The sequence below is a fragment of the Pollachius pollachius genome (genome assembly GCF_949987615.1).
Source record: "Pollachius pollachius genome assembly, chromosome: 1".
In the NCBI taxonomy this organism is placed as follows: Eukaryota; Metazoa; Chordata; class Actinopteri; order Gadiformes; family Gadidae; genus Pollachius; species Pollachius pollachius.
The window spans coordinates 52,915,216-52,941,917 of NC_136934.1; the positions used below are offsets into that span (position 1 = coordinate 52,915,216).

Here is a 26,702-nt window from a genome sequence, read left to right on the forward strand (position 1 = left end):
GCTCGGGGAACACGTGTGCAGTGTGTAACAACAGAACTCGGACTTTAGGACTCGTACCCGCAACCTTCTGTTTTCCCAGGTACCGCAGCACCCACCCGCCGCTCCACCATGGTGAAGCCGCGCTTCAAGGGGCGCAGCTCCATCAACACCTCCACCTCCAGCTCCAACCCTGGTGAGCGCCGTCACACTCACACACACCCCACACACACGGCTAATGCTAGCAGGTCCGGCTAACCTCCAGCTCCATCCGGGGGAGACGGCTCCAACCCGGGGGGATACAGCTCCAACCCGGGGGGAGACAGCTCCAACCCGGGGGGAGACAGCTCACAGCTCCACCCGGGGGTGGGGTTAGCGGACCTGTACCGTTTTAGACGATGCGTTGTTGGATGTTGTTGCTAAGCAGCGCTGCCTCGAGCGGCAGTGATCGGGAATCAAACTCGGGTCGAATCTATGTAACCCAGTGTGTGACGATACCACTATGTGACGATGCCAGTATGTAATCCAGTATGTGAGAATACCAGTATATTAACCAGTTTGTGACCCTCCCAGACCGGCCCAAGGAGGCGGGGGCCACCAGCCTCCGGGACCGCTCCACCATCAAGAGGCTGAACATGTACCGGCAGAAGCAGCGATGGTGAGGCTCCCCCCGGTCGGCCTTCCCTGCACCCAGTGTGTCTGTGTTGTGTGTGTCTGTGTTGTGTTGGGTGTCGTTGTGGTGTGTGTCACTGTGTTGTGTGTCACTGTTTTGTGTCACTTCGGTGTGTTTCACTGTGTTGGGTTTCGTTGTGTGTCACTGTGCTGTGTGTCACTGTGGTGTGTGTCGTTGTGTGTCACTGTGTTGGGTGTCGTTGTGTGTCACTGTGGTGTGTGTCACTGTGTTGGGTGTCGTTGTGTGTCACTGTGTTGGGTGTCGTTGTGTGTCACTGTGTTGTGTGTCACTGTGTTGTGTGTCGTTGTGTGTCACTGGTGTGTGTCACTGTGGTGTGTGTCACTGTGTTGGGTGTCACTGTGTTGTGTGTCACTGTGGTGTGTGTCGTTGTGTTGGGTGTCGTTGTGTGTCACTGTGTTGGGTGTCGTTGTGTTTCACTGTGTTGGGTGTCGTGTGTCACTGTGTTTGTCACTGTGTTGTGTGTCGTGGTGTGTCACTGTGGTGTGTGTCACTGTGGTGTGTGTCGTTGTGTTGGGTGTCGTTGTGTGTCACTGTGTTGTGTGTCATTGTGTATCACTGTGGTGTGTGTCACTGTGGTGTGTGTCCCTTCCAGTGACAACAGAGGGAAGGTGGTCCGGACCCTTTCGTTCCAGTCCTCAGTGACCCCTGGGACTGTAGCCCGCGTGGAGCCCAACATCAAGTGGTTCGGTGAGTCGCTGACCTCCATCCCTCAGAGACCAGTACTACGAACCTCGCTCAACTTACCTGGAACGACTGAGACGCAACTCGCAATCAGAGTTAAATGGTACTACGAAGCTCACTTCGGATTCAATTAGTCAAGGTTTTCCGCTTTAGTTTCAATGCGCGTTCACTTGAAAGGGCCGCTTATCGCGTCATTTTAATCACCTTTACAAACTGGATAGATCAAGCAGTGTATTTCACTCAAGAGGAACAGATAGCTATATTGACCTCCTATGAGGAGTTCAAAAATCAGATACCATCTAGGGTTTAAACATTTGCACATAATAAGGCTAGGGAGGCATGATGGCAAAAGACAGCCGATAGTGTAAATTTGTAAGTGAAAAGATTCTGCATATTGTCTATAAAATAACTATGCCAAATGCAGAATTGCTCGCCATTAATCCCAATGGAGTGATGACGTTTTCAAAATGCATAAGCAATGTCCAACCTGCCTTATTCTATAATTTAGGAAATTCACTTTAAATACACCCTATGTAAGAAATGGAAATAAGAATTGGGAGTATTTAAGCTTCACATAAATGCGCATCAGTTGGGAGACGAACCCCGCTCGCAGAAATTCAAGACTAACGCGCTACCTCCACTCTACCACTCTCTCACGGAGACACAATGCCTAACAGTAAGCATTGCCCACATTAGGTCCAACAAGGACGATCAAATAGCGAATACCCTCTGAGAACCTGTATCTCTCATGAAGAATATTCTCAGGCAATGCCAAGCGATCGGTCCCGAAGAGCCTCTGTCGAAGAGACCCCTGTACGATAGGGTCCACGGGAACACCCAGTAATGGTGACGACGTTTTCAGAGGAGGGGCTAGGAAGCTGAGCACGCCGATTCAACCCGATAGACTTAGCTGAAACCTGCTCCCGACCAGGTTGGGTTGACAGCGTAAGTCACCATGGTGATACAGCGCCGCTAAAAGAGAGCGACTTTCGTGTCCCAGCTAACCCAGGCTTTGAGCGCAACATACCTGGCTAAGCCACTGATCGAGGTTCGTAGTACAGGGCCTCCATCCCTCAGACCAGGCGGCCGGGGAACCTTTAGGGAACCTTTTAGATGTTTACTTATGAGGACTTGTGTCCTCTCCTCAGCCTGTTGTCATGTTGTGGTTGTTGTTGTCGAATGGAGAGTTTCATAGAGTTGTGTCCTCTGTTCTCCAGCCTGTTGTTGATGTTGTTTGGTTCTGCAGACAGCTGTTGGTGTTCAGTGATGAGTTGAAGGTGAACTGGTCCCATCAGCTCTCTGCCCCCTCAGTATTTTAGTGTGTGCTGTTGAGACTGTTCTATAGCGGTGACACTCATCATGGTCTCAAAGAACACGCTACTTATTATGCCTCTAATGGAGACGGAGAGTGGAGAGAGAGGGGTATTAGAGAAGAGGGAGCTGGGAGTACTGCCTCCATCTTACCCTCTCACCCATCGTGCCTCCAGCCAACACGCGGGTCATCAAGCAGTCGTCCCTGCAGAAGTTCCAGGAGGAGATGGGGCGTGTGCAGAAGGACCCGTACAGAGTGATCATGAAGAGGAGCAAGCTGCCTATGTCCCTTCTCCACGACCGCATCAAGGCCCACGTGAGTAAACACCCCCACCCCCCGGAGATACACCTCCACCCCCCGGAGATACACCTCCACCCCCAGGAGATACACCTCCTCCCCCAGGAGATACACCTCCACCCCCAGGAGTTCCACCTCCACCCCCAGGAGAAATACCCCCAGGAGATACACCTCCACCCCCAGGAGATACACCTCCACCCCCAGGAGAAATACCCCCAGGAGATACACCTCCACCCCCAGGTGATACACCTCCACCCCCACCCACTAAGTCCTTTAGTTTAAGACTAAATGTGTTTTGGTGGAGGGGGGATCATAGGGAGGGGGAGAGGGGGTGGGGGACTAAGATTGAGGTCCACCGAGACGGCATGTTCCAGTTGATGTTGTTTTGAGGGTTCTTGGATACGGTAAACCCTGTGGTGGTAGATCTTCTTGTCTGTGGAGAGTGCCAACTCGGAGCTCTCCAGAGGATTCCAGATCCATCATTGGTTCCGTGGCAGCACGGCCTCGTAATCGCTCTCATATGCCCGGGGATTTATTGAAACCCGCCGTTAAATGTCTGAAAATGAATTCATGCCGTCCTAATGGAAGGTCAGGCCTGGTGTTTGGGCGCCTCTCCCAGTGATATAACAGAGGATTTCATTCCTTGATACTTTGAGATGGATCGTGTTCCTGCCGATTGTCTTCAGGACCCCGGCGGTGTTGAGATTGGGTCAGGGGCCGCTCAGCTGGCCTTACGTTGTCAATAGCTTGTGCTGCTCCAGGGGCGCAATCTCTTGGCACCTCACGATTCGATTCCGATTATGAGGTCAACGATTCGATTCTAAAACGATTATCAATGCATCTCGATGCAACAATTTTTTTTATGTACATTTCCATGCGTTTTCTAATCACTTCCTACTTTTGTGATGATCATTAAAGACATCAACTGAATTAACTTATCTAATATTTTATTAGAGAAAAAGCTTTTGTCACAAATATGACTTTCTATGAACAATGCAATAACCAATGCAGCTTGCATTATAACACAATATTGAAGTATGTAAAAAATAGGTTTCAGTTTTCTTTCTTTTCTATGTCATCAAAGAAAAGGCTGCTCTTGAATTAGAAGGAGTTCTTGTGCTGTGAGTTTGCGTGCATGCTATGCGTAGGCTGAATCACAATCGTGTCAAGACAAATCAGATTGGCCAATACACACTGACGATAAGTTAAATAATTTTAAAATTACTAAAATTATCCCTCTCTGGCAAAAAGAATGTTGCAGCAGGCGAACAAATAAAAAAAAATAAATATATATATATTTTTTAATTCTGATTATTAATTTATCTGCATCGAGACGGAATCGTTCTAGAGCAGGGGTCTTCAACGTTTTCCAGGCCAAGGACCCCCAAACTGATGGAGAGATGGAGCGGGGACCCCCCTACTTAGATATTGTATAAAATCGTGTTTTATATAAAACTGGTCCTATAGTGCCATGTATAAATGTACCTTGTTATTTTGCATTCAATACTAAGCTATTCAAATAATACACAGGTTCATATATTCATTTTTTATTTTAAACATGTGCAAGGTACAGTGAGTAGGGTGGCCATGCCACTGCCATTCATAAACATAACATAATAAACTGATGCCTGCCAAGATCAACAATGTCTGTCAATTGCATGTAATCATGCGTAAAAGCAATTCAAATGGACATTTTTAAAACATAAATGTGGAAACCAAAATTAGTGATGTTTGTTAGTTTCTTTCATATCACTCCGTGAGTAGTCCGGTAACTCATCAACCCCAGTGTGTCCGGTTGCTAAGCGACGTCAACGTCTCTGGCAAACTATTTTTGCTGATCGCTTATAATAATGATAATGACCGACGTTCTGTACATTATCCCTTACATAACAGCACTCTCTCTCTCCCAACAGTCTTTGCTGCGCACTCTCATCCAAATACGTACGCTTACCACTTTCGTAAATGCCATATATATAGTACATTCAGATCGCATGATAGGAATAGATCTATTCTGATCAGAAATCGGGTCAAAAGTGTCCATGTAAACACGGCTAGTGTGTTGGATTCATGTTAATGTGTATCTAAAGACATTTCAATTTGTGGAAAAAATTGCGGGGGGAATATAAAAAAAAAGTCTAATCAACCAAAACCCCCCCCCCTGCAGTACCTCTGCGGACCCCCTAGGGGTCTCGGAACCCCTGTTGAAGACCTCTGTTCTACAGAACCGCCATTAGAGATGGGCGATATGGCCTAAAATCAATATTGCGATATACATTGCAGCCTCTTGCGATAACGATGTATATCACGATACAAAATCATATAATAACCGTTTCAGAACAGGTTACATAGACCCTAAGGAAAGCCAAACTGCTAAATGTATTTAAAAAAAAGAGAAATATAGTATGTCATTTCGAGAACATTTATTGTGAAACACTGTAATCATACAACATAATGTTGCAGATAAATAAAATTAGTATTGGGTTTCTTTCCTTTAGTGCAAACCATTCTAAAAGGCACTACACTTAGTTTAAGTCCTCGGTTCTTAAATGCCACCCAAGATGCAGAGAAAAGGAAAAACGGGTGTCTTTCTAGATAAGGAACAGACACTGTACTGACAATTAGGGATGGGCATGATTAATTGATGATCAATCATTGATATTTAAGATTTTTGTCGATTACGTGATATTTTTAACCATCAAAAGCAGGTTGACCCAGCTGGAGAGGTGGTCTCGGAGACGTTGCTCAACATGGAGCAAAGAGGAGACGGAACGTCTTTTGGATATCTGGGTCCGATATCCAAAAGACATTCCGTCTCCTCTTTGCTCCATGTTGAGCCACCATCCGACGGTCCGACAAAAGCAAGTAAAAAGTATGGTGGAAAACATAACTTAAAAATGCCGATGCATTTAACACATTCCGAGTCAGGATGAGGGAGAAGGAGTTGGACCAGTCCACGGATCAATGTATATCACGCTGGATATCCATGATTGTTCACTTTCACCGGTGCTTCCCCCCCCCCCCCCCCCCTTTTTCTTTAACGCTTTACAACGCCCCAGACCTTTTTGTCCAATGATTTAACCCATTCAGACCGGATCACGCATCTGTGCGTGTTTACCTTTAAGACCGGATTGCGCATCAATGCGTGTTTACGATTAACCCATTTGTACCTGCGCGGAGCAACATTGTATCTACTAGATACAATGTTGCGCCGCACAGCAGCTGGTACAAATGGGTTAACGTTCTTTGCCCACATGCAGGTTTGTTGACGAATTCTGGCACTGTTGCGAAAATTGCAATGTGAAAAGGAATTGCACCAAACCAAAAATTAAACATTGTATTTTGCGTCGTCAACATGCATTATCGCGATAGAGCGATAGAATTAAAATCTCTATCGCAGGCCATTTTTTTTATCGTTTATATCGTATATCGTTTATATCGCGCATTACTAACCGCGATGCATCGAAGAATCTATTATTTTTCCCACCCCTAGCTGCTGCAGCCTTTAATCGATGAAGGGTCTTTTTAATGAGCCTCTCTCCAATCAAAGTTGGTTAGTTGTCATTTTTTAATGGATTTTTAATGGATAGGACAGTGAATACTAGGGCTGAACGATTTGGGGAAATGATCGAATAGTGATTATCTTGACCAACATTGTGATTGCGATTTCTTTAAATTTATTATGTCCCTTATGTTCTGTATTATTGCCTAAAAATAAATTTACATTATAACATCTTTATTTAACTATTGAATTGTAAAAGAAAAATAAATTGAAATCTTACTGATTTCCAGTCAGTTACGGTAACAAAACAGTTTTATTTAGCATATGGCGTTCCATTACATGAAGGTAGGGCATCAGGAGAGCTCGGGTGCTGCTCCCATGGTTATTTATGAGGAGACAATTGGCATTTTTTTGTCTGCATGTTTTAATATTCTGCAAACAAGAACCGGTTTCTTGGAAGATACGGTTGTTAGGATTTTGATTTGTTACCATAACAGAAAATAACCCTTTAGATATGGCAGAGGTTTAAACACTGGTTCAGTGACTCAGCATGAAGAACGTCTGTTTACAATGCCAAGGGTTTCCTCTCCCTCTCCCCAGCTGGTGTCCTGACCTCCTCCTCCTCCCCCCCCTCTAACCTCCTCCTCCTCCTCCCCCTCTAACGTCCTCCTCCTCCCCCTCTACCCTCCTCCTCCTCCTCCCCCCCCTTTAACCTCCTCCTCCTCCTCCCCCTCTAACGTCCTCCTCCTCCTCCTCCTCCCCCTCTACCCTCCTCCTCCTCCCCCTCTACCCTCCTCCTCCTCCCCCTCTACCCTCCTCCTCCTCCTCCCCCTCTACCCTCCTCCTCCTCCCCCCCTCTAACCTCCTCCTCCTCCTCCCCCTCTACCCTCCTCCTCCTCCCCCTCTAACCTCCTCCTCCTCCCCCTCTACCCTCCTCCTCCTCCTCCCCCTCTACCCTCCTCCTCCTCCTCCTCCCCCTCTACCCTCCTCCTCCTCCCCCTCTACCCTCCTCCTCCTCCCCCTCTAATCTCCTCCTCCTCCTCCCCCTCTAACCTCCTCCTCCTCCCCCCTCCTCTACCCTCCTCCTCCTCCCCCCTCTACCCTCCTCCTCCTCCTCCCCCTCTAACGTCCTCCCCCTCTACCCTCCTCCTCCTCCTCCCCCTCTAACGTCCTCCCCTCTACCCTCCTCCTCCTCCTCCCCCTCTAACCTCCTCCTCCTCCTCCCCCTCTAACGTCCTCCCCCCTCTAACCTCCTCCTCCTCCTCCTCCCCCTCTAACGTCCTCCTCCTCCCCCCCCCTCTAACGTCCTCCTCCTCCCCCCCCTCTAACGTCCTCCTCCTCCCCCCCCTCTAACGTCCTCCTCCTCCTCCCTCCTCTAACCTCCTCCTCCTCCTCCTCCCCCTCTAACATCCTCCCCCTCTAACGTCCTCCCCCTCCTCCCCCTCTAACCTCCTCCTCCCCCCTCTAACGTCCTCCTCCTCCTCCCCCCCCTCTAACGTCCTCCTCCTCCTCCCCCCTCTAACGTCCTCCTCCTCCTACCCCCCCCCTAACGTCCTCTTCCTCCTCCCCACTCTAACGTCCTCCTCCTCCTTCCCCCTCTAACGTCCTCCTCCTTCCCCCTCTAACGTCCTCCTCCTTCCCCCTCTAACGTCCTCCTCCTCCCCCCTCTAACGTCCTCCTCCTCCTTCCCCCTCTAACGTCCTCCCCCTCTAACCTCCTCATCCTCCTCCTCCTCCCCCCTCTAACCTCCTCCTCCTCCTCCCCCTCTAACGTCCTCCTCCTCCTCCCCCCTCTAACGTCCTCCTCCTCCCCCCTCTAACGTCCTCCTCCTCCTCCCCCTCTAACGTCCTCCTCCTCCTCCCCCCTCTAACGTCCTCCTCCTCCTCCCCCCTCTAACCTCCTCCTCCTCCTCCTCCCCCTCTAACATCCTCCCCCTCTAACGTCCTCCCCCTCCTCCCCCTCTAACCTCCTCCTCCCCCCTCTAACCTCCTCCTCCTCCTCCCCCCTCTAACCTCCTCCTCCTCCTCCCCCCTCTAACCTCCTCCTCCTCCTCCCCCCTCTAACCTCCTCCTCCTCCTTCCCCCTCTAACCTCCTCCTCCTCCTCCCCCCTCTAACCTCCTCCTCCTCCTCCCCCTCTAATGTCCTCCCCCTCCTCCCCCCTCTAACCTCCTCCTCCTCATCCTCCCCCTCTAACGTCCTCCCCCTCTAACGTCCTCCCCCTCCTCCCCCCTATAACCTCCTCCTCCTCCTCCTCCCCCCTCTAACCTCCTCCTCCTCCCCCCTCTAACCTCCTCCTCCTCCTCCCCCCTCTAACCTCCTCCTCCTCCTCCCCCTCTAATGTCCTCCCCCTCTAACCTCCACCTCCTTCCCCCTCTAACCTCCTCCTCCTCCTCCCCCCTCTAACCTCCTCCTCCTCCTCCCCCTCTAACGTCCTCCCCCTCCTCCCCCTCTAACCTCCTCCCCCTCTAACGTCCTCCCCCTCCTCCCCCCTCTAACCTCCTCCTCCTCCTCTTCTCCCCTCTTAACCTCCTCCTCCTCCTCTAACGTCCTCCTTCCCCCTCTAACGTCCTCCTCCTCCTCTTCTCCCCTCTTAACCTCCTCCTCCTCCTCCTCTAACGTCCTCCTCCCCCCTCTAACGTCCTCCTCCTCCTCCTCCCCCCTCTAACGTCCTCCTCCTCCTCCCCCCCAACGTCCTCCTCCTCCTCCTCCCTCTAACGTCCTCCTCCTCCTCCCCCCCTCTAACCTCCTCCTCCTCCCCCCCCAACGTCCTCCTCCTCCCCCCCTCTAACGTCCTCCTCCTCCCCCCCCCTCTAACGTCCTCCTCCTCCCCCCCCCTCTAACGTCCTCCTCCTCCCCCCCCTCTAACGTCCTCCTCCTCCTCCCTCCTCTAACCTCCTCCTCCTCCTCCTCCCCCTCTAACATCCTCCCCCTCTAACGTCCTCCCCCTCCTCCCCCTCTAACCTCCTCCTCCCCCCTCTAACGTCCTCCTCCTCCTCCCCCCCCCTCTAACGTCCTCCTCCTCCTCCCCCCCCCTCTAACGTCCTCCTCCTCCTCCCCCCTCTAACGTCCTCCTCCTCCTACCCCCCCCTCTAACGTCCTCCTCCTCCTACCCCCCCCCCTAACGTCCTCTTCCTCCTCCCCACTCTAACGTCCTCCTCCTCCTTCCCCCTCTAACGTCCTCCTCCTCCCCCCTCTAACGTCCTCCTCCTCCTTCCCCCTCTAACGTCCTCCTCCTCCTCCTCCTCCTCCTCCTCCCCCCTCTAACCTCCTCCTCCTCTCCTCCAGAACTCCAAGGTGCACATCCTTGACACCGAGGGCTTCCAGACCACCTTCGGCCCGCGGGCCCAGAGGAAGAGGCCCAGCCTGCTGGTGGAGGACGTCAAGGACCTGGTGGTGCGGGCGGAGGCCTCCGTCCTCTCCTATAGCGCCGACAAGGACCGCGACCTGGTCACCGAGGACTCAGGGATCCGGTAAGGTCTAGTCTGGTGCACTGTAAACCAGGTCCCTCTAGTCTAGTGCAATGTAAACCAGGTTCCTCTGGTCTAGTGCACTGTAAACCAGGTTCCTCTGGTCTAGTGCACTGTAAACCAGGTTCCTCTAGTCTAGTGCACTGTAAACCAGGTCCCTCTAGTCTAGTCCAGTGCACTGTAAACCAGGTCCCTCTAGTCTAGTCTAGTGCACTGTAAACCAGGTCCCTCTAGTCTAGTCTAGTGCACTGTAAACCAGGTCCCTCTAGTCTAGTCTAGTGCACTGTAAACCAGGTCCCTCTAGTCTAGTGCACTGTAAACCAGGTCCCTCTAGTCTAGTGCACTGTAAACCAGGTCCCTCTAGTCTAGTGCACTGTAAACCAGGTCCCTCTAGTCTAGTGCACTGTAAACCAGGTCCCTCTAGTCTAGTGCACTGTAAACCAGGTCCCTCTAGTCTACTGCACTGTAAACCAGGTCCCTCTAGTCTAGTGCACTGTAAACCAGGTCCCTCTAGTCTAGTCCAGTGCACTGTAAACCAGGTCCCTCTAGTCTAGTCTAGTGCACTGTAAACCAGGTTCCTCTGGTCTAGTGCACTGTAAACCAGGTCCCTCTGGTCTAGTGCAATGTAAACCAGGTCCCTCTAGTCTAGTGCACTGTAAACCAGGTCCCTCTAGTTTAGTGCACTGTAAACCAGGTTCCTCTGGTCTAGTGCACTGTAAACCAGGTTCCTCTGGTCTAGTGCACTGTAAACCAGGTCCCTCTAGTCTAGTGCACTGTAAACCAGGTTCCTCTAGTCTAGTGTACTGTAAACCAGGTCCCTCTAGTCTAGTGCACTGTAAACCAGGTCCCTCTAGTCTAGTGCACTGTAAACCAGGTTCCTCTGGTCTAGTGCACTGTAAACCAGGTTCCTCTGGTCTAGTGCACTGTAAACCAGGTCCCTCTAGTCTACTGCATTGTAAACCAGGTTCCTCTAGTCTAGTGCACTGTAAACCAGGTCCCTCTAGTCTACTGCACTGTAAACCAGGTCCCTCTAGTCTAGTGCACTGTAAACCAGGTCCCTCTAGTCTAGTCCAGTGCACTGTAAACCAGGTCCCTCTAGTCTAGTCTAGTCTAGTGCACTGTAAACCAGGTTCCTCTGGTCTAGTGCACTGTAAACCAGGTCCCTCTAGTCTGGTGCACTGTAAACCAGGTCCCTCTAGTCTAGTGCACTGTAAACCAGGTCCCTCTAGTCTAGTGCACTGTAAACCAGGTTCCTCTGGTCTAGTGCACTGTAAACCAGGTTCCTCTGGTCTAGTGCACTGTAAACCAGGTTCCTCTGGTCTAGTGCACTGTAAACCAGGTTCCTCTAGTCTAGTGCACTGTAAACCAGGTCCCTCTAGTCTACTGCACTGTAAACCAGGTCCCTCTAGTCTAGTGCACTGTAAACCAGGTCCCTCTAGTCTAGTGCACTGTAAACCAGGTCCCTCTAGTCTAGTCCAGTGCACTGTAAACCAGGTCCCTCTAGTCTAGTCCAGTGCACTGTAAACCAGGTTCCTCTAGTCCAGTGCACTGTAAACCAGGTCCCTCTAGTCTAGTCTAGTCTAGTGCACTGTAAACCAGGTCCCTCTAGTCTAGTCTAGTGCACTGTAAACCAGGTCCCTCTAGTCTAGTGCACTGTAAACCAGGTCCCTCTAGTCTAGTGCACTGTAAACCAGGTTCCTCTGGTCTAGTGCACTGTAAACCAGGTCCCTCTAGTCTAGTGCACTGTAAACCAGGTTACATACACTGGTCAGTTAAATCACGACCAGGGAGGGACGGTCGTGAGGAAGAGCAAGAGGAGGATGGAGATGATAAAGGGAACCCTGTCTCTCCAGGGAGGAGGTGCGTGAAGAGATCTTCAAGAAGGGCCAGTCCAAGAGGATCTGGGGGGAGCTGTACAAGGTATGGTATCACCTGCTACTGTTTCACACACGCTTTAACACACCATGTTTTATGGATGGATGGATGGAGGTAATTGGAGGGTCCTGTGATTCGTCCAGTGATTGACGGGTCCTGTGATTGATTGATTGACGGGTCCTGTGATGTTCCGCAGGTGATTGACTCGTCCGACGTGGTGATCCAGGTCCTGGATGCCCGGGACCCCATGGGTACGCGCTCCCAGAGTATCGAGACGTACATGAAGAAGGAGAAGCCATGGAAACACCTTATCTTCGTCCTCAACAAGTGTGACCTCATCCCAACCTGGGTCACGGTAGGTCACCTCTGAAGGTCAGACCTTCTCCACCAATGGAACCCCTGCTGTCATACGATGTGACCAGCCAATCAGAACTGACATTACCCTGAACCTTACTGAATGTCTTTATTTGAGTGTTCTAGTTTCTGCATTATTAGATTAATATGTGAAAACGTCCCTACAGTATTCTATGATGACCTGCATGAGTACTTGATACAGCACACTGCTGTACCATCATCAGTAAAGGAGAGGCCACAGTGTGTCCATGACGATGAACCCCGCCCTTGTTGTTGTGTGTCCATGACGATGAACGGCCTTGTTGTTGTTGCTATAGAAACGCTGGGTGGCCATCCTCTCTGCGATTAACCCCACCCTGGCCTTCCACGCCAGCCTTACCAACTCCTTCGGCAAAGGCTGCCTCATCCAGCTGCTTCGGCAGTTCGGCAAGGTGAGCCTCCGCCTCCACCCTCCACGTTCCCCCTCCACCTCCACGTGCTGACGTAGACCTCTGTAGAGGGCCCAGACATTAGCAGTGGAGCCACACCAGCAGACTGACGTAGACCTCTGTAGAGGGCCCAGACATTAGTAGTGGAGCCACACCACCAGACTGACGTAGACCTCTGTAGAGGGCCCAGACATTAGTAGTGGAGCCACACCACCAGACTGACGTAGACCTCTGTAGAGGGCCCAGACATTAGTAGTGGAGCCACACCACCAGATTGACGTAGATATCTGTAGAGGGCCCAGACATTAGTAGTGGAGCCACACCACCAGACTGACGTAGACCTCTGTAGAGGGCCCAGACATTAGTAGTGGAGCCACACCACCAGACTGACGTAGACCTCTGTAGAGGGCCCAGACATTAGTAGTGGAGCCACACCAGCAGACTGACGTAGACCTCTGTAGAGGGCCCAGAAATTAGTAGTGGAGCCACACCAGCAGACTGACGTAGACCTCTGTAGAGGGCCCAGACATTAGTAGTGGAGCAGTCATACCAAAATTGTACCGGGGGCGAAAATTGTACCGCCTACGTAATCCGCGTTCGAAACATTACGTCATCGTTCGATGCATTGATGTCATTTGTAAAATAAGTGTTATCTGTTTAATGTTATTTCGTCTTGTGACGCTCAATGAATGAGCGCGAATGTCCATGAACCTTCATACGTCATTGTTCGACGCGATCGTCCGTTGCCAGGCAACGTTCGACGTGATCGTCTGTTGCCAGGCAGGTTTGGAATTTTCGAACGCAGATTACGTAGGCGATACAATTTTCGCACCCGGTACAATTTTGGTGTGACAGAGCCACACCAGCAGACTGACGTAGATCTCTGTAGAGGGCCCAGACATGAGTAGTGGAGCCACACCAGCAGACTGACGTAGACCTCTGTAGAGGGCCCAGACATTAGTAGTGGAGCCACACCACCAGACTGACGTAGACCTCTGTAGAGGGCCCAGACATTAGTAGTGGAGCCACACCACCAGACTGACGTAGAGCATCTCATCCTCCTCCTCCCCCCCCCAGCTCCACACTGATAAGAAGCAGATCAGCGTTGGGTTCATCGGCTACCCCAACGTGGGGAAGAGCTCCGTCATCAACACCCTGAGGTCCAAGAAGGTCTGCAACGTGGCGCCCATCGCTGGGGAGACCAAGGTACCGTACCGCCAGACCCTAACCCCCCAACCCCCAGCTATATACAGACAGACCCTAACCCCACCCCCAGCTATATACAGACAGACCCTAACCCCACCCCCAGCTATATACAGACAGACCCTAACCCCACCCCCAGCTATATACAGACAGACCCTAACCCCACCCCCAGCTATATACAGACAGACCCTAACCCCACCCCCAGCTATATACAGACAGACCCTAACCCCCCACCCCCAGCTGGGTCTTGTCTCTCTACGGTCTTGTCTCTCTATGTGTGGCAGTACATCACTCTGATGCTCTGGGTCTTGTCTCTCTAGGTGTGGCAGTACATCACTCTGATGCTCTGGGTCTTGTCTCTCTACGGTCTGGTCTCTCTATGTGTGGCAGTACATCACTCTGATGCTCTGGGTCTTGTCTCTCTAGGTGTGGCAGTACATCACTCTGATGCTCTGGGTCTTGTCTCTCTACGGTCTTGTCTCTCTAGGTGTGGCAGTACATCGCTCTGATGCTCTGGGTCTTGTCTCTCTAGGTGTGGCAGTACATCACTCTGATGCTCTGGGTCTTGTCTCTCTAGGTGTGGCAGTACATCACTCTGGTGCTCTGGGTCTTGTCTCTCTACGGTCTTGTCTCTCTAGGTGTGGCAGTACATCACTCTGATGCTCTGGGTCTTGTCTCTAGGTGTGGCAGTACATCACTCTGATGCTCTGGGTCTTGTCTCTAGGTGTGGCAGTACATCACTCTGATGCTCTGGGTCTTGTCTCTCTACGGTCTTGTCTCTCTAGGTGTGGCAGTACATCACTCTGATGCTCTGGGTCTTGTCTCTCTAGGTGTGGCAGTACATCACTCTGATGCTCTGGGTCTTGTCTCTCTAGGTGTGGCAGTACATCACTCTGATGCTCTGGGTCTTGTCTCTAGGTGTGGCAGTACATCACTCTGATGCTCTGGGTCTTGTCTCTAGGTGTGGCAGTACATCACTCTGATGCTCTGGGTCTTGTCTCTCTACGGTCTTGTCTCTCTAGGTGTGGCAGTACATCACTCTGATGCTCTGGGTCTTGTCTCTCTAGGTGTGGCAGTACATCACTCTGATGCTCTGGGTCTTGTCTCTCTAGGTGTGGCAGTACATCACTCTGATGCTCTGGGTCTTGTCTCTCTAGGTGTGGCAGTACATCACTCTGATGCTCTGGGTCTTGTCTCTCTAGGTGTGGCAGTACATCACTCTGATGCTCTGGGTCTTGTCTCTCTAGGTGTGGCAGTACATCACTCTGATGCGCCGTATCTTCCTCATCGACTGCCCGGGCGTGGTGTACCCGTCTGAGGACAGCGAGTCAGACATCGTCCTGAAGGGAGTGGTGAGTTCAGCCAGAATGATCATCTTGTTATTATTCTTTGAGCTGCTCTGTAGTCTAGGTCGGTAACCATTTGACCGCCTGCGCTGAACGGCTGCATCATGTTCTCCTCAGGTCCAAGTGGAGAAGATCAAGCACCCAGAGGAGCACATCGCGGCCGTCCTGGAGCGGGCCAAGCCCGAGTACATCCAGAAGACCTACCGCATCCCCACCTGGACCTCCCCGGAGGACTTCCTGGAGAAACTGGCCTTCCGCACCGGGAAGCTGCACAAGGTCAGCAGGGGCCCGTGGCTCTATCTCAGTTCATCTCCCTATCTGAAGGCCCTGACCCAGGACACGGTCTGTCCCTGACCCAGGAGACGGTCTCCCATCTGTAGATCATAGATAAACAGTGTTGTTAATAACCATTAGCTTGTTAAGAATCAGCTTTTAATAACCAGTGGCTCGCTTATGGGCAAGAGTTTAAGAACCACAAGCATGTTAATAACCAGGCACTCATTAAGATACAGTAGCTTGTTGGTAAATGGCAGCTCGTTACAAACCGGTAACTTGTTAACAACCAGTGGCTCGTTAAAGGAGAAATCCGGTGTAAAATGGATTTGGGATATGATTGGTATGATAACGAGTTGGAACGTTTGTTTGGGAGCAAAAAAGCGCATATAGACGCATTCATAAGTTGGCTGTTTTCAGCCGATTCTACCAAAACGCTATGAACTTGGAACGATAGGGGCATGTCTCATGGTAAAAACTAAATCGCTATTTTAAACCACTTACAAGGCTAGAAGCAGCCCTACACTTCTTTGGTAGTATAATAAGGGTCTTAACATATGACGAGGCATTGATAACTTTGTAAGTGTACAGATTGTTTATTAAAAAGGACATTTTATACACACAATACCATCAGTAGTTCACCCGTCAACGCAATCTTGTCTTTAAGACTCGATAAGTAGATTGACGAACACGGAGCTTGTGACATCCGTCAACAACAGGCAAGCTCTGTGTTTGCCAATCAACTTATCGAGTCTTAAAAACATGATGGCGTCGACAGGTGAACTACTGATGGTCTTGTGTGTATAAAATGTCCTTTTTAATAAACAATTCATTTTACACCGGATTTCTCCTTTGACTACCAGTGGCATTTAAATAGGTAGCGGCAGCATGATATATGATCATAGGGCTATTGTGTTGCAGGGCGGAGAACCAGACATTGTCACGGTCTCCAAGATGGTGCTCAACGATTGGCAGAGGGGACGCATCCCGTTCTTCGTGAAACCGCCAGGACCCGATAACGACCCGGAGGTGAGAATCGGTGGAACCATATGGCGGGGATGACGTCATCATGATGGTGTGATGACGTCATCACGACGGTGTGATGATGTCATCATGACGGTGTGATGACGTCATCATGATGGTGTGTTGACATCATCATGACGGTGTGATGGCGTTGTCACACCAAAATTGTATCGGGGCGAAAATTGTACCGCCTACGTAATCTGCGTTCGAAAATTCCAAAGCAACAGACGATCGCGTCAAACGTTGCCTGGCAACAGACGATCGCGTCAAACGTTGCCTGGCAACGGACGATCGCGTCGAACGATGATGTAGGAAGGTTCATGAACATCATTGAGCGTCACAAGACGAAATAACATTAAACAGATAACTTATTTTACAAATGACATTTATTTGCGTTGCTAACTTTATATTGGTATTGTATTTAATTGTTTAATCGCATTTAGCTAGTAAACTGAGTGTATTAACACAAGCTAGCTAGACTATGATACACTTTAAACACTCGGTTTACTAGCTAAATTCAATACAATACAAATATAAAGTAAAAGTGTTATCTGTATTATGTTATTTCGTCTTTGGCAACATGAGCGCAAATGTTTTTTGAAACCTGCCTGGCAACGGACAATCGCGTCGAACGATGACGTTATGTTTCGAACGCGGATTACGTAGGCGGTACAATTTTCTCCTCCGGTACAATTTTGGTGTGACAGCGTCATCATGAGGGTATGACGACGTCATCATGAGGGTGTGACGACGTCATCATGAGGGTATAATGGCGTAATCATGGTGACGGTGTGACGGCGCCATCGTGATGGCGTCATGGTGACGGTGTGACGGCGTCATCGTGCTGGTGTCATGGTGACGGTGTGACGGCGTCATCGTGATGGTGACGGTGTGACGGCGTCATGGTGATGGTGACGGTGTGATGGCATCATCGTTATGGCGTCATGGTGACGGTGTGACGGCGTCATCGTGATGGTGACGGTGTGACGGCATCATCGTGATGGCGTCATGGTGATGGTGTGATGGCGTCATCGTGGTGGTGACGGCGTAATCGTGACGTCATTGTGACGGTATGACAGCGTCATGGTGACGGTGTGACAACATCATGGTGACGGTGTGACGGCGTGATGGCGTCATGGTGACAGTGTGACAGCATGATGGCGTCAGCGTGGCCTCTTCATGTCTATCTTTGGGTTCTGGAGGCCAGTGTTTCATCCATGTTGTGTGATGTGAACTTTGAGAAGGTCATTGTGTTATTCGTTCATCCTTTCCTCTGGGTGTGTCGGCTGTGTGCTGCCTCCCAGAAATCAATAAATATTCAGGAAAACGATAAACTATTTTATTAGTAAGGACTCTAGCTGCTAAAAAAGAAGCGTTGCTCAATGAATGAAGGGAGGAGACCTGACCATGGATGTCATGTGACTCCTGCAGGGCAAGGAGAAGGAGGCCGCTGCACCTGTGGTTGAGGTGCAGGTGCAGGAGGAGCAGCAGCAGGAGGAGGAGGAGGAGGTGGCCGCCATGCCCGCAGAGCAGGAGGCGCAGGAGAGATGTAAGGAGAAGCAGAAGGAGCAGGTCCAGAAGATCCTGGCTGGCGTGCGTCAGAACTTTGGGAAGATCTCGGTGGCACCGGAGTTCAACGACGAGGACCTGGACCCCGTGGAAATGGCCGACCTCGACCCCTCCGACTTCTTCGACTCCGAAGTGGAAGAGGAGGAGGAGGAGGAGGAGGGTGATGAGAAGGAGGAGGGGGAGCAGCAGGAGGAGCAGGCTACAGCAGAGGGACAGGCGGGTGTGCCCAGCACCGCGGCAGCGGGGGTGACCAAAGGCCCCAGCGAGACGATCCGTCAGCTGGACGAGAAGATCGCAAAATACAAGCAGTTCCTGGACCGCGCCAAGTCCAAACGCTTCTCTGCCATCCGGTACGTCTCACAGCCAGGGCCTATCCCTCCTTCCTCTGTCTGGCCCCTAGGAGCCAGGGCCTATCCCTCCTTCCTCTCTGTGGCCTCTAGGAGCCAGGGCCTATCCCTCCTTCCTCTCTGTGGCCCCTAGGAGCCAGGGCCTATCCCTCCTTCCTCTGTCTGGCCCCTAGGAGCCAGGGCCTATCCCTCCTTCCTGTCTGGCCCCTAGGAGCCAGGGCCTATCCCTCCTTCCTCTGTCTGGCCCCTAGGAGCCAGGGCCTATCCCTCCTCTAGGAGCCAGGGCCTATCCCTCCTCTAGGAGTCAGGGCCTATCCTTCCTCTAGGAGTCAGGGCCTATCCCTCCTCTAGGAGTCAGGGCCTATCCCTCCTCTTGGAGCCAGGGCCTATCCCTCCTCTTGGAGCCAGGGCCTATCGCTCCTCTAGGAGTCAGGGCCTATCCCTCCTCTAGGAGTCAGGGTCTATCCCTCCTCTCTCTGGCCCATAGGAGCCAGGGCCTATCCCTTCTTCCTCTCTGTGGCCTCTAGGAGTCAGGGCCTATCCCTCCTTCCTCTCTGTGGCCCCTAGGAGCCAGGGCCTATCCCTCCTTCCTCTGTCTGGCCCCTAGGAGCCAGGGCCTATCCCTCCTTCCTCTCTGTGGCCTCTAGGAGTCAGGGCCTATCCCTCCTTCCTCTCTGTGGCCTCTAGGAGCCAGGGCCTATCCCTCCTTCCTCTCTGTGGCCCCTAGGAGCCAGGGCCTATCCCTCCTTCCTCTGTCTGGCCCCTAGGAGCCAGGGCCTATCCCTCCTCTAGGAGCCAGGGCCTATCCCTCCTCTAGGAGTCAGGGCCTATCCTTCCTCTAGGAGTCAGGGCCTATCCCTCCTCTAGGAGTCAGGGCCTATCCCTCCTCTTGGAGCCAGGGCCTATCCCTCCTCTTGGAGCCAGGGCCTATCGCTCCTCTAGGAGTCAGGGCCTATCCCTCCTCTAGGAGTCAGGGTCTATCCCTCCTCTCTCTGGCCCTTAGGAGTCAGGGTCTATCCCTCCTCTCTCTGGCCCCTAGGAGCCCCTGAGATGTTTTATTGTGAGAGGATCCATGTGGTGCTGCCTCATCAATGGCCTGTCTTCAATAAGGGCCACAGCCTGGGCAGGGTGTGCACCGCTAGATCACAGGCCATCGCGGCCCCGCGTGGCGGGAGTCCAGTCAGCCGCCGTCTACCAGCCGCCTTGATGCGCCTCGTGCGCTGAGCTAATGTTCTCTCTCTGCACAGGATTCCAAAGGGGCTGTCAAACAAAGTGTTAGCAGATGACAAACCAAAACAAGATGAGAAGCAAGCCCATATTAAAGGTAGGTCTACACACATCCCTCTGGGTTAACCCCACCTCTACCACCTGCTAGTGTCCTTATCGTTGGGGAATGTCCCAGCATCAGCCTGGTTAACGCTCAGTGCTCTCCTCTGTTCCCAGCGGTGATCGAGAGGTCAAAGAAGAGGAGGGCGGGGGAGGAGGAAACCCCGGCCGTGGCCAAGATGACCTCTAAACAGGTGACATCTTCCTCTTCATCACGGCCTCCTGCTGTTTCTCCTCGTCTGTAAACAACGGAGGCCTGGTCCAATATGGACGTGAATCTAATGTACAACAGAGTGTAAATGTAGCGACAGCGGGGCGTGGAGTGAACCTGTACCTATGCCTTCCTCTCTCTCTCCCAGAGACGCGCAGCTGAGCGGGCGAGCAAGCTGAAGGTGGGCGCGCGTTACTACGAGACGCACAACGTCAAGAACAAGAACCGGGACAAGAAGATGCCCGTGTTGGAGGGGAAGAAGGGCAAGAAGGCAAAGCGCTAGAGGAACGCTGTGGACACTAACAGGCCTTCACACAGCCTGCTGGCGGACTGACAGGGAGGAGCCCTCATTGGTGGAGGGATGGGTGCGTGACTCTCGGAGCCTTTTGTTTAATGGGTTCCCTGAGTGCACACTTGGAATGTGGAGGTGAAATGTGTCCTCCATCAAGAGGACTGATGGAGGACACATTTCAGCCCAGTGGAGTGTGCACTCCAGAGCCTTGTGTTGGATCCTCAGGGGGCAGATAAGGACTCATTTATCCACCTCTAGACACGTCTGAACCAAGCGCCCGCTGGCATCAACAACCTTTCAAGTCTCAGAGAAAACAATAACTTGTGCTGTAAAAAGATGATAAAATGATATTTACACCCAGAGAGCCACAATGTGTTGAATGTTTTTTATAAATCTGCGTCCAGGCTTTGAATGAGGTCAGGCGTCGTATGTTGGTGGATCTCATTTCTTTGGAGTGATGGTTACTTCCAGCTGGGCCTGCAATGAGAACATTCTTTAAATGCTAACGTGAACAACATTAGTGGAAAAAAAAAACAATGTCATTTAAATGTAAACTACATCACTCTTTCAAATAAAAATATTTTAAATAAAGTGGTTTTAAATGTTGAAACGAGGCGTCATGTGTCACCTTGAGCTGCTGGTTGGTCCTCTTGAGGAACTGGATCTCCTCGCCGTGCTTCCTCTCCTCTGTCTGGCGGATCTCCAGCTCTCTCTTCTCCACCGCCTCACATCTGGCCTTCTGCTCGCTCAGCTGATGCTCCAGGTCCGTCTTCTCCAGCTCCAGATCCCTGAGCTAAGGACCAGGAACCATCAACAGACCCCTGAGCTAAGGACCAGGAACCATCAACAGACCCCTGAGCTAAGGACCAGGAACCATCAACAGACCCCTGAGCTAAGGACCAGGAACCATCAACAGACCCCTGAGCTAAGGACCAGGAACCATCAACAGACCCCTGAGCTAAGGACCAGGAACCATAAACAGACCCCTGAGCTAAGGACCAGGAACCATCAACAGACCCCTGAGCTAAGGACCAGGAACCATCAACAGACCCCTGAGCTAAGGACCAGGAACCATCAACAGACCCCTGAGCTAAGGACCAGGAACCATCAACAGACCCCTGAGCTAAGGACCAGGAACCATCAACAGACCCCTGAGCTAAGGACCAGGAACCATCAACAGACCCCTGAGCTAAGGACCAGGAACCATCAACAGACCCCTGAGCTAAGGACCAGGAACCATCAACAGACCCCTGAGCTAAGGACCAGGAACCATCAACAGACCACTGAGCTAAGGACCAGGAACCATCAACAGACCCCTGAGCTAAGGACCAGGAACCATCAACAGACCCCTGAGCTAAGGACCAGGAACCATCAACAGACCCCTGAGCTACAGATCAGGAACCATCAACAGACCACTGAGCTAAGGACCAGGAACCATCAACAGACCCCTGAGCTAAGGACTAGGAACCATCAACAGACCCCTGAGCTAAGGACCAGGAACCATCAACAGACCCCTGAGCTACAGACCAGGAACCATCAACAGACCCCTGAGCTAAGGACCAGGAACCATCAACAGACCCCTGAGCTACAGATCAGGAACCATCAACAGACCACTGAGCTAAGGACCAGGAACCATCAACAGACCCCTGAGCTAAGGACTAGGAACCATCAACAGACCCCTGAGCTAAGGACCAGGAACCATCAACAGACCCCTGAGCTACAGACCAGGAACCATCAACAGACCCCTGAGCTAAGGACCAGGAACCATCAACAGACCCCTGAGTTACAGACCAGGAACCATCAACAGACCCCTGAGGTAAGGACGAGGAACCATCAACAGACCCCTGAGGTAAGGACCAGGAACCATCAACAGACCCCTGAGCTAAGGACCAGGAACCACAACAGACCCCTGAGCTACAGACCAGGAACCATCAACAGACTCCTGAGCTAAGGACCAGGAACCATCAACAGACCCCTGAGCTAAGGACCAGGAACCATCAACAGACCCCTGAGCTAAGGACCAGGAACCATCAACAGACCCCTGAGCTAAGGACCAGGAACCATCAACAGACCCCTGAGCTACAGACCAGGAACCATAAACAGACCCCTGAGCTAAGGACCAGGAACCATCAACAGACCCCTGAGCTAAGGACCAGGAACCATCAACAGACCCCTGAGCTACAGACCAGGAACCATCAACAGACCCCTGAGCTAAGGACCAGGAACCATCAACAGACCCCTGAGCTACAGATCAGGAACCATCAACAGACCACTGAGCTAAGGACCAGGAACCATCAACAGACCCCTGAGCTAAGGACTAGGAACCATCAACAGACCCCTGAGCTAAGGACCAGGAACCATCAACAGACCCCTGAGCTACAGACCAGGAACCATCAACAGACCCCTGAGCTAAGGACCAGGAACCATCAACAGACCCCTGAGCTACAGACCAGGAACCATCAACAGACCCCTGAGGTAAGGACGAGGAACCATCAACAGACCCCTGAGGTAAGGACCAGGAACCATCAACAGACCCCTGAGCTAAGGACCAGGAACCACAACAGACCCCTGAGCTACAGACCAGGAACCATCAACAGACTCCTGAGCTAAGGACCAGGAACCATCAACAGACCCCTGAGCTAAGGACCAGGAACCATCAACAGACCCCTGAGCTAAGGACCAGGAACCATCAACAGACCCCTGAGCTAAGGACCAGGAACCATCAACAGACCCCTGAGCTAAGGACCAGGAACCATCAACAGACCCCTGAGCTACAGACCAGGAACCATAAACAGACCCCTGAGCTAAGGACCAGGAACCATCAACAGACCCCTGAGCTAAGGACCAGGAACCATCAACAGACCCCTGAGCTACAGACCAGGAACCATCAACAGACCCCTGAGCTAAGGACCAGGAACCATCAACAGACCCCTGAGCTACAGATCAGGAACCATCAACAGACCACTGAGCTAAGGACCAGGAACCATCAACAGACCCCTGAGCTAAGGACTAGGAACCATCAACAGACCCCTGAGCTAAGGACCAGGAACCATCAACAGACCCCTGAGCTACAGACCAGGAACCATCAACAGACCCCTGAGCTAAGGACCAGGAACCATCAACAGACCCCTGAGCTACAGACCAGGAACCATCAACAGACCCCTGAGGTAAGGACGAGGAACCATCAACAGACCCCTGAGGTAAGGACCAGGAACCATCAACAGACCCCTGAGCTAAGGACCAGGAACCACAACAGACCCCTGAGCTACAGACCAGGAACCATCAACAGACTCCTGAGCTAAGGACCAGGAACCATCAACAGACCCCTGAGCTACGGACCAGGAACCATCAACAGACCCCTGAGCTACAGACCAGGAACCATCAACAGACCCCTGAGCTAAGGACCAGGAACCATCAACAGACCCCTGAGCTAAGGGCCAGGAACCATCAACAGACCCCTGAGCTACAGACCAGGAACCATCAACAGACCCCTGAGCTAAGGACCAGGAACCATCAACAGACCCCTGAGCTAAGGGCCAGGAACCATCAACAGACCCCTGAGCAACAGACCAGGAACCATCAACAAAATAGGCCAAGGCAGTACTTACAACCAGTACTGGACAGCTAAGTGATCCCTAGCTCCCTGCAGTGTGTTCTAGCTGACTCTCTCTCTCTGCCTCTCTCTCTCTCTCTCTGCCTGCCTCTCTCTCTCTCTCCCTCTCTCTGCCTGTCTCCCTCTCTGCCTCTCGCTCTTTCCCTCTCTCTGCCTCCCTCTCTCTCTCCTTCTCTCTCTGCCTGCCTCTCTCTCTCTCTCTCCCTCTCTCTCTGCCTGTCTCTCTGCCTCTCGCTCTCTCTCTCCCTCGCTCTGCCTTTCTCTCCCTCTCTCCCTCCCTCTCTCTGCCTCCCTCTCTCTCTCCTTCTCTCTGCCTGCCTCTCTTTCTCTCTCTTCCTCTCTGCCTCCCTCTCTCTCTCCCTCTCTCTGCCTGCCTCTCTCTGCCTCCCTCTCTCTCTCCTCTCTCTGCCTGCCTCTCTTTCTCTCTCTCTTCCTCTCTCCCTCCTTCTCTCTCTGCCTGCCTCTCTTTCTTTCTTCCTCTCTCTGCCTCCCTCTCTCTCCCTCTCTCTGCCTGCCTGCCGCTCTCTCTCTCTCTCTCTCTCTCTCTCGCTCTCTCTCTCTGCCTCCCTCTCTCTCTCTCTCACCCGTGTCTCCATGTCGCTCTTGCCCTGCTCGGCCTGCAGGGCCTTCCGGACGCCGAACGCCATGCTGCTCTCGTACAGCGTCTGGTAGGCCGCCACCGTCATGCGGATCTCGTTCCGGATGCGCAGGAGCAAGACGCCGCGCTCTGCACAGTTGATGGTCACCTGACGGATCAGCTCGTCTGAGGGTCAGAGGTCAGGGTAAGGAGGCAGATGTTGGCATGACATTAAACCAGCTGTTTGATTCTACTACAGCGTGCCCAGTATGGCTCCAGTCCACCCAGTGGACCGACGGGCTGAGGGTGTGATGGGTGATGGAGCCCTAGTGATCTAGAAGCACTATGAAGCACTCCCATCGTTGTGGATCACTTTGGGAAATCAGGTGTAGCTGTATAAACCACCCCCCACTGGGTGGAGGTCAGCCTCCTGCAGCGACGGCCCTGGAGCCTCTAGGGCGCCCAGGGGCCTCTAGGGCTCCCAGGGGCCTCTAGGGCTCCAGGGGCCCCTAGGGCTCCCAGGGGCCTCTAGGGCTCCAGGGGCCTCTAAGGCTCCCAGGGGCCTCTAGGGCTCCAGGGGCCTCTAAGGTTCCCAGGGGCCTCTAAGGTTCCCAGGGGCCTCTAGGGCTCCAGGGGTCTCTAGGGCTCCAGGGGCCTCTAGGGCTCCAGGGGTCTCTAGGGCTCCCAGGGGCCTCTAGGGCTCCAGGGGCCTCTAGGGCTCCCAGGGGCCTCTAGGGCTCCAGGGGCCCCTAGGGCTCCAGGGGCCTCTAGGGCTCCCAGGGGCCTCTAGGGCTCCAGGGGCCTCTAGGGCTCCCAGGGGCCTCTAGGGCTCCAGGGGCCCCTAGGGCTCCAGGGGCCTCTAGGGCTCCCAGGGGCCTCTAGGGCTCCCAGGGCCGGCGGGCGCAGGCTTGTTGAGGCAGGATCCAGCGTGTCCCTACGGCTTAATCCCCCAGCAGGGGGTCCATCCTGAGGCCCTGACTGGGGGTCCTCACCAAAGCACTGTCCGTACAGCTCCCGGCGGACGGGGCAGATGCCGGTCTCGCGGGCCTGCCGCCGCCCCAGCAGCGCGTCCAGCTGGTCGGTGAGCTGCACCACGTCGGAGCGTGTGCAGGGGGTGCTGGACACCTGCTGCACCCACAGCTGGCCCGCCTCCGCCCACTCCCTGCGGACACACAGCAACTCAGCAGGCGGAGCTCACAGACCCCCAGCGCCGCCCAGAGCCACCGGGCGCCGACCACCAGACCAAACATACAACTACAGGGCTTCACTCCCAGTGGGTGGTGTCGCCTACTGGGTGGTGTCACCTACTGGGTGCTGAACATCAGACCAACGCATACAACTACAGGACGGGCTTTACTCCAGGTGGGTGGTGTAACCCGGTGGGTGGTGTATACCCGGTGGGTGGGTGGTGTAACCCGGTGGGTGGTGTAACCCGGTGGGTGGGGTGTACCTTGGGGGGAGCAGCGCGTTGAGGACCTCCTCCGTCTGCTGTCTAGGGGCGTCGGCCCCGGGGGATCGGGGGGGCGGGGGGACAGGGCCCGACAGGGGGGGCTGCTGGGGGCTGGGCTTCAGAGACCGCGCCTACACACACACACACACACACACATATACAGACACACAGACATATACACACATATACAGACACACATACAAACATAGACACACAAACAAATTAATTAATTGCAATAAAAAAATCGCATTTAATTAGCCCTATTCCTCAGGTCGGCTTGGCTCCGGAGGTAGAGCAGCTGTAGTTGGACCCCGGCTCCTCCCAGCTGGGGCTCGATGTGCCCCCGAGCAGGACGCTGAACCCTGACCGCTCCTCGCCCTGCACGGTCGACTGCCGTCGGTGGTCAATGTGTGTATTAACCCATGGAAGTCGCTTTGGATAAAAGCGTCTGCTAAATGCCCTAATTGTAATTATTCAAACATGTATCAGCCCAGAATCGGGATTTGTTGAGCCGCTTCAGAGCGGTTTTCTGGATGTTGACGGTCCCTGCTTCTGGTTCAGGCTCCTCTCCGTCCTACCTTGGGGGTCTTCCGGTCCGCGGTTCTGTCCACGGCTCTGCTCTGCAGGACCGGGGTGTCGTACCTTAGCAGGGACTCCGCCGGGGGGATCATTCTGATGACTTTAACTCACTTTCTACGGCGAGGGAAACAGTAAATACTCGACGCTTCACCTGTGACTCTGACTGTTGATGTCGTCATGGTTACCAGCAGCCGTACGCGCCTCACGTTGACCGTTGATGTTGCCATGGTTACCAGCCGTCCGGTAGCGCGTGCGCTCTGCTGTCCGCCTGTACTGGGGTCAGCTGGAGGCTGAAACGTCGTCCGTACA

At 52.8% G+C, this 26,702-nt stretch overlaps 2 protein-coding genes across 2 annotated transcripts; one reads left to right on the top strand and one right to left on the bottom strand.

Annotated features, from left to right (window-relative positions):
* Positions 1-20,722, top strand: gnl2 (G protein nucleolar 2). Its single transcript, XM_079755466.1, has 16 exons — positions 1-172; positions 550-634; positions 1,263-1,357; positions 2,839-2,978; positions 9,746-9,930; positions 11,781-11,847; positions 11,999-12,157; positions 12,474-12,587; positions 13,662-13,790; positions 15,035-15,139; positions 15,251-15,409; positions 16,328-16,435; positions 17,861-18,348; positions 19,593-19,669; positions 19,789-19,865; positions 20,031-20,722. The coding sequence occupies exons 1-16, from the start codon at positions 109-111 to the stop codon at positions 20,163-20,165; spliced, it is 2,187 nt and encodes a 728-aa protein (XP_079611592.1). The 5' UTR covers positions 1-108; the 3' UTR covers positions 20,166-20,722.
* dnali1 (dynein, axonemal, light intermediate chain 1) lies at positions 20,546-26,485 on the bottom strand (the record flags this gene model as incomplete). Its single annotated transcript, XM_079755587.1, has 6 exons — positions 20,546-20,651; positions 20,803-20,967; positions 24,372-24,550; positions 25,357-25,526; positions 25,815-25,945; positions 26,393-26,485. The coding sequence occupies 6 exons, from the start codon at positions 26,483-26,485 to the stop codon at positions 20,616-20,618; spliced, it is 774 nt and encodes a 257-aa protein (XP_079611713.1). The 3' UTR covers positions 20,546-20,615.
* Positions 26,486-26,702: the final 217 nt, after the last annotated feature.

What these genes read in the sequence shown, in the direction of transcription:
- gnl2 (XM_079755466.1), top strand. Translation starts at nt 109, where the DNA reads ATGGTGAAGCCGCGCTTCAAGGGGCGCAGCTCCATCAACACCTCCACC. An exon ending in GCACCGGGAAGCTGCACAAG is followed by an intron (nt 15,410 to 16,327) that starts GTCAGCAGGGGC and finishes ATTGTGTTGCAG; the next exon opens with GGCGGAGAACCAGACATTGT. An exon ending in GAAGCAAGCCCATATTAAAG is followed by an intron (nt 19,670 to 19,788) that starts GTAGGTCTACAC and finishes CTCTGTTCCCAG; the next exon opens with CGGTGATCGAGAGGTCAAAG.